The sequence below is a fragment of the Cadophora gregata genome (assembly GCF_030347475.1).
Source record: "Cadophora gregata isolate MNR1 chromosome Unknown scaffold_13, whole genome shotgun sequence".
NCBI classification, from domain to species: domain Eukaryota; kingdom Fungi; phylum Ascomycota; class Leotiomycetes; order Helotiales; family Ploettnerulaceae; genus Cadophora; species Cadophora gregata.
The window spans coordinates 752,071-764,035 of NW_026695936.1; the positions used below are offsets into that span (position 1 = coordinate 752,071).

Consider the following 11,965-nt stretch of genomic DNA (forward strand, 5'->3'; position numbering starts at 1 on the left):
ACCGTACCCAGGTTACTTATACCTAGTAATTCGAATCCGCGGTCTCACGTGTACACGCTTCGAAGAATTCGCCGCACTATCTCCGATTCCGCCAACCACGGGCCCGAGATCCATCTGATTACCTAGCGAACTCAACCGTCATACAATAAAGAGCTTCTCCACTTCGTGCACAGGGACGTCCTCCCGAAGATCCTCAACTTTTCTCATCAACGACACCCTCCTATCCTACAGCAAACCCGCCACCTTGATACCCCAGATCAACACTTCAATTCCATCAAACCTGTCACTTCATCTCCAGACGAAAAGTTCTAATCGCAAACATGTTTCGAAGAGTCTTGACGACATCTGCTCGGTCGACGGGCAGAGCGCTATCGGCCAGACCCGCCACCCGACTCACAGCTCCTCGAGTCACATCTCCCATCGCGGTCGCAGGCCGACGACAGTATCACGAGAAGGTTCTCGATCACTATTCTCGCCCACGTAATGTTGGAAGCATGCCCAAGGCGGACACCGATGTGGGAACTGGTCTCGTTGGCGCACCGGCGTGCGGAGATGTGATGAAGCTTCAGATCAGAGTCGACCCAACCAACAACACCATCTCGGATGTTAAGTTCAAGACTTTCGGTTGTGGTTCGGCGATTGCCTCCTCATCATACTTGACTGAGCTGGTACGAGGGATGACTCTGGAGGAAGCTGGTCGGGTACGGAATACGGAGATCGCAAAGGAGCTCTGCTTACCCCCTGTCAAACGTAAGTTTACAACCATCCATGCCAGTACTGAGCGTCACCTAATTGAAAACAGTACATTGTTCCATGCTTGCTGAAGATGCCATCAAATCCGCCATTACAAACTACTACTCGAAGAACCCGAATGCTCGCTCAACAGACTTGGGAGGCACTGGCTCCAGTATGCCCAAGATTGATGTTGAGACAGTGATGGAGCCTGCAGCATCTCAGACTGCTACCGCGTAAGCTTGTGGGATTTTGTAATTGAAAGGCGTTGGGGTTTGGGCAGTGTTATTCAGTGTCAAGAATGACTGTGGCAATTTCACAGCGAGGATGCAAGGTGCTTGCCACATTTCAAGCACACAAGGACTTGATGAGGATGAGCAAAGCTTTCTCTAAAAAACAATGGGGTTGGGATATGCTGGATCAAATGCTCAGCGATGTCTTAGGGGAATTGGACTTCACAACTTGTACAAAATCTTCCTTTCTGAATAGGGAGAAAGTAATACCCAGCGAAGAATGAACCAAATAAACAAGCATTACATCTCAAGATAATATTATCCCCGGATTGGTATTGATACCTTGCCTACAAGTTTAAGTCCATAATGAAGAAATTGGTCACTGAAATTTAGCGGGGTGGCGCTAACAAATCCTCGGCAGTCTTATCGAGACTTTTTTTTCTATCGGAAATTTTGGTGGTACGATTGCCTATCTGTTCGATTTCTATGAACATTTACCAGAACAATCGCGAAAATTTCACAGCAAAGATGGGAAAACGAACTTTGGAAGATGCGGGTTTACCAAATGGAGGACCAGTGCAAGAAAGTGCACCAGCATCCAAGAAAAGCCGGAAGGAAAGCAAAAAGCTTGCGACAGAAGAGCCCAGCACCAATGACACAAGCTCTGCAGAGGTCGATATCGATGCAGAGAAAGCTGCTAAGAAAGAGAAGAAGCGCTTAAAGAAACTCAAGAAGCTGGCAAAGGCTGCAAAATTGGAGACACCTGCGGATTCTGAGGATACTAAGGAGGAAGAGGCGGTCGAGGAAGCGGTAGTCGAGGAGGAAGTCGTCGATGAGAAGGCCGCGAAGAAGGCAGAGAAAGCCAGGTTAAAGGCGCTGAAGAAGGCGAAAAAGTCTTCAACAGAAGATACCCCAGAGATCATGACGCCAGTCTCAGAACCCGAAATAAAGACCAAAACCTCGACACCCTCAAGTACCAACATCACCTCAGACAATGGATATACAGAGGCTCCAGGCCTATCAGCCCTACCCCAATCCGAAGTCGACAAATTCCTCACCGATAACTTCATCGCAATCACTGATCCTCTACCATCCTTCGCAAAACTCAGACCATTGACCAACTTCGATTTCCTCCCTATCACCGACCCCGCGCAAAGAGCCCCCTTCAAGAACTTCAAGGCGCCAACACCCATACAAGCCGCAGCATGGCCATTCTTACTTTCTGGCCGGGATGTCATTGGAGTGGCAGAGACAGGTTCAGGAAAGACAATGGCGTTCGCAGTTCCCTGCGTACGCGGAATACTGTCTCTTCCTGCAAGCCAGAGAAATAAAGGGCCCAGAGCAGTCATTGTTTCTCCTACCCGAGAATTGGCAATGCAGAGCTATGATCAGATCATGGAGCTTACTAAGGTCTCAGGCCTGAAAGCAGTTTGTGTGTATGGTGGTGTTCCCAAGGATCAACAGCGTCAAGCATTGAAGACTGCCGATATCGTCGTCGCTACACCAGGTCGCCTGAACGATCTCATTAACGAAGGATGTGCGGATCTTAGCAAGGCGAAATACGTTGTGCTTGATGAAGCAGACCGTATGCTAGACAAGGGATTTGAAGAGGAGATCCGCAAGATCATCAATACCACACCAGCTCTCGGCAAGCGCCAAACTCTCATGTTCACAGCTACATGGCCCGAATCTGTCCGCACGCTCGCAGCCACGTTCATGACCAGTCCAGTCAAGATCGCTATTGGAGACAGCCCAACTGGAGATCTCCGCGCAAATACTCGTATTGTGCAGAAAGTTGAGGTGGTGGATGGAAGACAGAAGGAATATCGCTTACTGCAACTTCTCAAGCAATATCAAAGCGGTTCGCAAAAAGATGATCGCATTCTTGTCTTTGCGCTTTACAAGAAGGAGGCGACGAGACTTGAGATGTTTATCAAAGGGAAGGGTTTCAGAGTTGCTGGTATTCATGGTGATCTCAGCCAGGAGCAGCGCACGAGGAGTCTGGATGCTTTCAAGAAAGGCACCACACCCATCTTAGTCGCCACCGATGTAGCTGCACGAGGATTGGATATTCCAGCTGTACAGCTTGTCATCAACGTAACATTCCCATTGACCGTAGAGGCACGTTATCTTTTTCTGAGAGAATTTTACGTTCATAGGGCTGACTGAGTGTCTAGGATTATGTTCATCGCATTGGTCGAACTGGCCGTGCTGGCATGGACGGTCTCGCCATCACCCTCTTCACTGAGCACGACAAAGCTCTTTCTGGATCGTAAGACTACAAATGACCTTACAATGAATCAACACTTACCATTTTTTAGATTAATTAATGTTCTGAAAGCAGCCAACCAAGAGGTGCCAGACGACCTCCTCAAGTTCGGCACAACAGTTAAGCGAAAGGAGCACGAAGCATACGGCGCATTCGCAAAAGATGTAGACATGACCAAGAAGGCCAAGAAGATTACATTCGACTAGACTAAATTGTGCTCTAAATCTAGATCGGAATTTCAATATTTTCATCTCATTTTTCCCTGGCCGCGAAATACTCGGTAGTATTCTTGAAGATATTCTCGTTCGGAAATGGCGCTGTTTGGTTTAGTGTGGGTTAGCAAAAGTCATTTTCAAGGCAAAAGAAATTTTTACGCTATGCTATACATGTAGAGATGCGTAATGAAAGACTACTTACAGTATAATGACGAATGGTGCAGCGACTGCTCCACTTTTTATAATGTCTATCAGACCGCCGGTGAACTTGGATTCTAGTTGTGCGAGGACGGCAAACGTCCCAGCACCTGCAGCGATCGTGAGTGGTTTTGGAAGGACTTGGCCGGGCTCAAGACTGGTGTTGTAACGCTTGAGGTAAGCTTGTATGAAAGCTGTACTCCAGACAATACGGAAGAGCATATTCAGCGCATTTGCCCACACCAACCCTTCAGCTCCCATCTGCAAAACTCGCAAGAATACAAATGTAGCGCCTGCAAACCCAGCAGAGAATGCTAACATCCATACAGTCTGTTTATGGATTTCGGATTTAGTGGCTACGGATGATACGAAAGCTTCCGTCAGACCGTTGATGGCGAGAAGTGGGATGTAATAGCAATATGTCGCCAATACATTCCCAGCACCAGAAGAAGTCCATTGCGATCCAGCAACGATCTTCAGGAGTAGTGGAGCGACGGTTGGTCCAATAGCCACCACACATACTGAGAACATGAGGTATGCACGCAGGAGCATGAGCAGCGTTTTTCGTACTTCCATAACACGTTCTTTAGCAGGCTTCCCGTCGACTGAGGAGAGTAGTTTGCCGAACGTGTTGCGGCTGATTTCCTCGATGGGTTGGAGGATAAGTCGGGCGATGAGACCACCATAGTTATTTGCTAGGGCATAGATTCCTTGAGTGCGTGGGGACGCGAGCGAGGCGATTAGGAACGTGTCACCTTGGGTTAGTATGTGCTTGAGGATGGATTGGGTGAAGAAACTGCCGCCGAGTTTCAGGAGGGGCCAGGAGAGGTAGGAGAGGACGAAAGCTGTGGTATCGCTTGGTAAATGTCAGTAACCGAGTGGAGAAAATGGGGTAGAACCTACCTTGAATATATCCTCTTCGCAGAAAGAGAGAACCCTCCACTTGAAGCGATGTTCCAGACGTTCAAGTAATACACGAGTGACAAGGAGACAGCGTACATGCCCTGCCCCAATGCGAAAGGTAGTACTCCGATATCTCGTCCACTCCAAGAAGCCCATATCGCGGAGCCACAGGTGACTAGACACCTTAAAAAGGTAGCTGCTAGTTCCGCTGAAGCACGAATGCCGAACCTTGACTTTTGCTGGACGACAACATAGCAAGGCTCAGCCAGCAGCTCTAAAATGGCTGCCAAGCCATATATCTTCAACGCATCTCTGAAGTATGGTGTTTGCAGAACAATAGGATCACCAGCAGACAGCGTAGAGATATAAAGCCATCCAACCCCAAATGCAAATGCGACACCAAGTAAAACAGAAACATAAGACAAGTTCACGATAGCCTGCGTCCTCCCAGCAGCCGTCCTTGCATCCACGTGACCTCTAGGTATTTCCTTTTCATCCTTCTTCTCTGAAGGTTCGTCTGCGGTATCTGGTTGCCGCTGGATAGCTACACGGAGACTTTCGCGTGCGAAGAAGAGGACGGTAATTGAGTAGACTTCGAGTTGTGTGGAGACGCCGAGGAGTTCGGGAGAAAGGTAGCGGAGGAGAACTTGGTTGACGATGAAAGTGAGGCCACGAGAGCCGAATTGCTGTCCAATGAGAAGAACGGCGCCGACGGCCGATGAAGGTGAAGCTTGAGCTTTTGGTTTCTCTTGGGTCCTGGCTGTAGGATTTACAGATTTGGAAGACATCTGTGGCGGTTGATGGTTGGCAGTGAAGGAAATCCTGATTGGGGTCGCCTGAAGGTGTTTGATGTCCCGCTTTTTTGGAGTGGAAGGTGGCTTCTCAGTTCGCTTGCGACTCTTTTTCCGCAAACATCAACAACGTCCCCAATAATCACGCCCTGTTGTAGCTTAATGCTTGCCAGACGGAAATACTACTAACAAGCTGAAAGCAACACCTCCTTTCGAGGATAAGGTGACATATTCAGGGGTAATCATCGCCTCTGTGCGACGAGAAGCGTGCTAGAAAAACCCTCTGTGTCTTCTAATATCAAACGGGTTCCAGACCCTGAATGCTTCCTATTTAGCCTTGGAGTCGAATCCAAGTTAATGATCTTTGTCTGCCCATTGGAACGTTCTTCTCTTGGTTATTTACTGGTGCGACATTTTGCGGACTAGAATTCCCTAGGCAAATGCATGACTATTCCTCTTCCCATTACAAGTCTCAAAAAAGGTTCTTGGCACTTTGCTGTCATTGTGATTTAAGCTACGTGGAAGACGAGCGCTTTTTACTTCTTCTGCGACAGTAAAACATGCGAAGTCTGCCAATGATGAAGTGGAGGCGTATATCACGTGTGTATTACTAAAATATTCCGTTCAACAGCTTTCTGAGTCCGATCCTCGGATCTTTGGAAAAATAAACTTTGATTCACGAAGATCCATCGGATCTGTGTCCTGTTGCACGTGTGATTGTTAGTGGATTTCCCGACTCGAATTGAACGGTCTTGGCGATCGATTTTATCCACAACAACCTCCAACTCTTTTGACATAATTTCGAAGACCTAACGCCTTAGATTTGGCACTAGACATTGTTTAAATTATAATTCACAGCACAACACCACACAGCAGTATCACCACACATCATAGCATACCTTGAATATGGGTTCTACAGAACCACCAGTGTAACTCTCCGCACACCGCTCAATTACCATTCTGACCGCATTCCATAGTTTCCCTCCTGTCAGGGCTTGCATCTTTGACATGGATGGATTGCTAATAAATACGGTATGGTCCTTTTCATGGTCGCACAGAAAAATTGCTTATTGTGAACAGGAAGACATATACTTGGCTTGTTCAAATGAGCTCTTGGCGAGATATGGCCGTCCAAACTTGCCCTGGAGTGTAAAGGCACAATTCATGGGCGTTCCAGGCTCATCTACGGGTGGTCCATTTTTCGAATGGGCCCAGCTTCCTATATCTCGAGAGCAATTCACCAAGGAGCAAAAAGAGATTCAGCGCACACGATTCCCCCAATGCAAGCCGCTACCTGGCGTCAAAGATCTCCTGTCGCACCTGGAGAAAGCGTACAACACGAATGGCCAGAAGGTTCACTTTGCTATGGCATCAAGTACAACTAAGGAGAACTTCGACCTGAAAGCCCAGAGCACCGAAACTAGTGAAATTTATAAACTCTTTCCCGACAATCGACGAGTCCTAGCAGGTGATCCACGGGTGAAAGAAGGGAGAGGAAAGCCGGCACCGGATATCTTCCTGATGGCGCTGCAGACTATCAATGAGAGTCTTCCAGAAGGTGAAAATCCCATCACACCGGACGAGTGCCTAGTGTTTGAGGATGCAGTGCCTGGAGTTGAAGCTGGACGGAGAGCGAAGATGAGGGTTGTGTGGGTTCCGCATCCTGAGCTCGCGTCTGAGTTTAAGGGGAGAGAAGATCATGTTCTTGCTGGCAGGATTGGACTGGTTCCAATTGGCGATGAGTGGCAGTTGGGTGAGATTGGGGATGGATGGGGCGTTCGACTGGCGAGCTTGGAGAAGTTTCCGTACGAGAACTACGGAATTCGGGTCTAGTTTGTTGGAATGACTAGATCCAATTGCCCTTTTGTGAGCATAAAGGTACCTCAATTCTGATAGAGAGTAGACATAGATAGAATGCATGGCTTTGATCAAGTGACCAGCTTCGATCCCAAAGTTTGATTCATCGACTGACAATAGTTGAAGCCCTTGTAATTCGCGGCTATAATCGAGCATGTAATCTGGGTAGATATTTGACCTGAATATCTGCCTACGACATTCTCTTCAGCCACAGTCACTGAAGTGTCAGCCTCACAGTCCGTAGTTGAGGCTTTGTCTCTAAGCCCCCTTTTAGCGAGTATTTCAACCGTCACTTTACGTCAACTTAAGCGAGCCCGCTATCACCATAAGTCAACGTTCAGCCACCTTCGATCCCAGCATTTTCCAGAATACTTACATCAGTCAGTGCTCATGATGGCCATCATATCTTCTGTAAAATCCTTCTCTTTAAAGCTCAGTCGGAGACCTAGGAATTCAACTAGACAGGATCCAACCAACGGCTTATCACCGCTCAAGCCTGTAGTGTTACCTAGAGTGAATCCCGATCATCAAGCCGCTCTCTCAGAGCAAGGATGGACAGCAGTTGGGCTAGATAAAAAACCAACAGATGCTCTACATAGCAGCTATCAAGAACTTTTCCGAGCAAGCCAGGATTTCTTCGATCTGCCAGATGAGTACAAACAGACTTTTAAAACTCAGCATGGAAGTGAAGAAGGTTGGAGTCGTGTGGAAGGAGAGAAAGAATTCATTACGCTTCGGACAATCCAAAATACCCCTGATGTGCTGAAAGAAGCCGTTTCAAAATACTGGGAAGAGGCTGGTGCCCTTCTGAATGAGACTCTGGGAAGGGTAGCGGAGAGTTTGGATTTACCGGCTGAGGCTTTGACAGTTTACTCTGAGCCCTGCGCGAAGCTTGGAGAACAAGAAACGGCAACAATGCTGCGTCTTTTCAGGTACGAAGGATTCGAAGGAATGCAGAGTAAGGTCGTGGCAGAACGTAAGAACACCGAGTCAATTCCCATCATTACCCGTGGCTGACCTGGAATTACAGCTCACGCGGATCTTGGTCTTTTGAGCTTTGTCATCGGTGATAAACCTGGCCTAGAAGTCATGGACAAGCGAGTAAATTTCTGGTTTCCAATTGAGCAGAGTTATGAGTCGCCAAAAGGAAGCCTTCTTGTTGGTCGTCAGCTCGAGCGGTTGTCGAATGCTCGATACTGTGCTGGTGGTCATCGAGTAAAGTCATACCCGAATTCTATCCCAAACTCCAAAGCGTCTTCGGACCCCGGCAACAATTGGAGGCATTCGATCGTCTTTGTTATGCGAGCTCATCTACCGGTACCAATAAATACTGACGACCTGACGACTGAGATCACTGGACCGTTTTTGAAGCCTCTAAAGGGTGTCACAGCTCAAGAATTCTTTGATGAAATCCATTCGGCTCACTTCAATATCAACACCGGTTTGGAAGAGAGAGAACATCAGAGAATGAGATTAGCTGAGCAGGAGAAATATTCTGCAACTGGGAAGTGAGTGAAGGCTGGTGTTGAAGGCAATAAGAGTTGAATGTCGGATGATAAGCCACAATAATCTATTGTAGATAGATCCTTGTTTCTCGACCGAGAATATTGGCATTGATTCTAGAAGCTGCTGAATGTGAGGTTGATCGCTTGGGCTTTGAAGGCAGGGAGACAATCTTTGTTGTTTGCTGATGTGTATTTCGCTGGAAAGGCTTTGTAATGTTCGTATATTTGAGGGCATTTGCAAGCTGTATTAGCAAACAACCATTGACGCTGTGTCAAGGCTATTTGTGCCATGAAATCGAGACAAAATCGACAAACATGCAATCCTAGTATTCGTATGTGAAAAATTATACGTACTGCTCAAATGCTGACAGCATGAACAGCGAACAACAGTTGACTTTGATCTTATCTATAGCTCGGAAGGTATGCATATACTGAAGTGCCAGTGCAAACCTCCTCCACTGACCGACAGTCAGATCAAAGGGACGATGTACTGCTCTTGAAGATAGCCAACTGGATCAAGCAAGCGGAGTACATCTCCCGCCTGCGGACGTCGCTCAAAGTCTCAAGAATGAGATTGAATACTGGGCAGAATGCAAAGTCATGATCTAATTTCACAAGTCGTTACAGTGATTTTGAGCTGGATCCCACATCTTGACAAGGGTATTGTGGAGGCTACATGAACAGAACCAAAATGAAAGAACAAAGCTCCCAAAGCTCTGATCATGAGGTTAAGTTCCAAGCGGTATGCAATTAACATAATATCGGATAGCTGGTCAGCGGAAGAGTGGCAAATTGAACGTATACTAACTCTTATTCTTGCTGAGGTGTCTCGTTGGATTTACAATGTAGTCAATAGTTTTGCTGTTCTTGGCAAAACGGGAATTAACTGCTGTTCGTTGCCGCCTACCTCAAACGGACTAGCGTTCGTTCTAGCGACTAAGAACAGCCGTTAGTTAGTCAGATTTCTTGCTAAACGGGTACGTTTTACCTGTTTTAGCTAGGTCCCCTACTATAGGCCGCAGCTAGCGTAAGTACTTAAAACCTAAAAGAAATCAAGTTCAAGTAGAGACTCTAGAGTATATAGCTTAAGTAATTCTTATTATAATTATATTAAATTAAGTTTAATTAAAAGCTATAATAGAAAGCTTTTATTTACTGTCTTATTTATAATTTTTAGCTGCGTAGTTATATTGTAATTCCTACTTGAAGTTGTCTTAATTCTTACTAGTGTTTTATAATAATATCTTAATTTTACCTTATTAAAAATGGCTCCCTTAATAGCTCGTTGTTATGTAAATAACACCTCTAATACCTCTAACACGTTAAATAACACTTTAATACCACAAAGATAACGTGGCTATTAAGTTTAGCTACTATTCAGCTGTCTGCTAGCTGAAAACGATACTATACCTTTAGTTCCTATTAATTTAGACCCTATAACACGTCGTACTATATCAGAGGCTCCTACAGCTCTAGAACCACCTTTAAAGCTTAGGAAACGATAAGCGTGGATATTTCAGTATATACTAAGTAAAGATATTGAGGAGAAGTATTATAAAGACTCGGAGATTATAGGTAAAGAGTAATAGCGCTGTGCCTACTGTAGTTAATCTTACCTAATAAGCAGTGGAACTAGGTCTGCGGAGCTCTATTTAATTACTTATAGCTTAAAGAAAAGTGATCCCCGAGGCATAGCTATTACTTTCAGTGACTCTACACGTTAAATACCTCTTAGCTCTAGCTTTAAATAATAGCTAGAAATAGGGGAGGAGCTTTAATTTAAGCGGAGGAATATAGGGACTACAAATAGATAGAGTATTAACCCTAACTAGCTAGAGCTACTTTACATAAGGTTTAATTGTTATGAACCCCTTAGCGCTACGGTTTAGTTAGCACCTATATAATAATAAAACTATTAGTAGTACTATAGGGGTATTAGTACTAACGAGAGAGTAGTACTATCGATAGGGTAGTACTAGCTAGGGAATAATATAAAGCAATCGAGTAGTACTACTATATACTTATGCTTTAGTAGTAATAGTTACTTAGATTATAGTAAATAATAGGTTATATAATAGATCCTTAGATCCTTAGATCCTCTTATAAGAAAATAGATCTAAGGATCTAAGGATCTAGTATCTTAAGGGATTTAAGGCGAATAAAAGTTCTATATAAGACTAGTATATCTACTATTAGATAAGAGCTTTATACTTAACTTTAAATAGTATTCTAATACTTAGTAACTATCTTCCTATCTATATAATATACTTACCTCTCGATTATTAGAGATTAACTATAGCTTTCTATATTTATAGCGAGTAAATACCGGACTATTATACTTTAAGTACCTTCTTATTAGAGGTACTAACTTATAAAGATAATATATCCTTTATTAAAGGATCATCGAATAACTACTTAGCTCTTACTAAGGTCTTCGACTTAAAGAATATACTTAAGATCACTACCTCGGATCTTTATAATAGAGACTGATCTAAGCTTAGAGTATATCTCACGTAAGTTAAGCTTTATACAGGCTTTAACAGTTACTAGTTTACTATAAAGACTAATAAAGTCCTTTAGGCTTTATCCTTTCTCTAAGGATCTACTTTTAACTAGATTAAGACTTTTCTCTTAGATTATATTTAGAACTAAACTAAGGATAGGAGAGTCTCTATAGTAATAACTAAGGAATCTTAGAAGATCTTTATAATCTTCAAAGGTTTTAAGTATAAGATTAACTATATCTTTAGTAATATTAATTAGAACTATATTACTAAACAGAATATCTAGAACCTAAAGTAGGTTAAGTTAGCAACTATATATACTACTACTTTCTAGTAATTTATAAATTAGACTAGCTAGAATAATAACGCCCTTCGGGTATAGTACTATAAGAGGTTAAAGGATAAAGTGAAAGATAAGATAGTAAGATTAGACGCGCCTACTAATTTATAAGAACTTATTAAGATAGCTATTAAGATTAACAACTGAAATTATAAGAGAGCACTTAAGAAAAAAAGCTAATACTACTCCGGAATATATATATACTAAGGAAAAAGAGGTAATAATAAGAAATTATTCTACCCTCGGGAAATAGAACTTAATATAATATTCCGGAAGCTAAGTTATTAAGGAAAGCCGCGTAATAGCGAGCTATCTAAGAAAGTTATAAGCGAGTAATAAGAAAAGAAGCTATACTTTAAGTATAGCCTCCCTAGTTATATAGCTAGCTCTTATTAATAAAAGAAGTTATAAATAGATA

At 44.0% G+C, this 11,965-nt stretch overlaps 6 protein-coding genes across 7 annotated transcripts; 5 read left to right on the plus strand and 1 right to left on the minus strand.

The window, feature by feature from the left end:
• Window positions 1-320: 320 nt before the first annotated feature.
• On the plus strand, window positions 321-972 carry ISU1 (iron-binding protein; the record flags this gene model as incomplete). The annotated part of the gene is made up of 2 exons (XM_058497045.1): window positions 321-750; window positions 803-972. 2 exons carry the CDS (start codon window positions 321-323, stop codon window positions 970-972), a joined length of 600 nt encoding a protein of 199 aa, XP_058352988.1.
• Window positions 973-1,451: 479 nt separating this feature from the next.
• DBP3 (RNA-dependent ATPase) lies at window positions 1,452-3,440 on the plus strand (the record flags this gene model as incomplete). Its single annotated transcript, XM_058497046.1, has 3 exons — window positions 1,452-3,086; window positions 3,143-3,237; window positions 3,287-3,440. 3 exons carry the CDS (start codon window positions 1,452-1,454, stop codon window positions 3,438-3,440), a joined length of 1,884 nt encoding a protein of 627 aa, XP_058352989.1.
• RFT1 (Oligosaccharide translocation protein rft1) lies at window positions 3,438-5,387 on the minus strand. The gene is made up of 3 exons (XM_058497047.1): window positions 4,551-5,387; window positions 3,652-4,503; window positions 3,438-3,551 (listed from the first exon to the last, which is right to left on the minus strand). The coding sequence occupies exons 1-3, from the start codon at window positions 5,336-5,338 to the stop codon at window positions 3,482-3,484; spliced, it is 1,710 nt and encodes a 569-aa protein (XP_058352990.1). The 5' UTR covers window positions 5,339-5,387; the 3' UTR covers window positions 3,438-3,481.
• Window positions 5,388-6,029: 642 nt separating this feature from the next.
• On the plus strand, window positions 6,030-7,278 carry ONS95_003727 (uncharacterized protein). Of its 2 annotated transcripts, XM_058497049.1 has the most exons (3): window positions 6,030-6,270; window positions 6,319-6,373; window positions 6,422-7,278. In XM_058497049.1, the coding sequence occupies exons 1-3, from the start codon at window positions 6,248-6,250 to the stop codon at window positions 7,172-7,174; spliced, it is 831 nt and encodes a 276-aa protein (XP_058352992.1). In that variant the 5' UTR covers window positions 6,030-6,247; the 3' UTR covers window positions 7,175-7,278. The 2 variants fall into 2 exon arrangements, with proteins under 2 accessions (XP_058352992.1, XP_058352991.1); XM_058497048.1 differs by having other exon boundaries at window positions 6,030-6,373.
• Window positions 7,279-7,536: 258 nt separating this feature from the next.
• ONS95_003728 (uncharacterized protein) lies at window positions 7,537-9,019 on the plus strand. Its single transcript, XM_058497050.1, has 2 exons — window positions 7,537-8,174; window positions 8,229-9,019. The coding sequence occupies exons 1-2, from the start codon at window positions 7,589-7,591 to the stop codon at window positions 8,708-8,710; spliced, it is 1,068 nt and encodes a 355-aa protein (XP_058352993.1). The 5' UTR covers window positions 7,537-7,588; the 3' UTR covers window positions 8,711-9,019.
• A 64-nt stretch (window positions 9,020-9,083) lies between these two features.
• ONS95_003729 (uncharacterized protein) lies at window positions 9,084-9,307 on the plus strand (the record flags this gene model as incomplete). The annotated part of the gene is made up of 2 exons (XM_058497051.1): window positions 9,084-9,123; window positions 9,173-9,307. Coding segments are annotated over 2 exons (175 nt in total), but the record flags the coding sequence as incomplete, so codon positions are not given.
• Window positions 9,308-11,965: the final 2,658 nt, after the last annotated feature.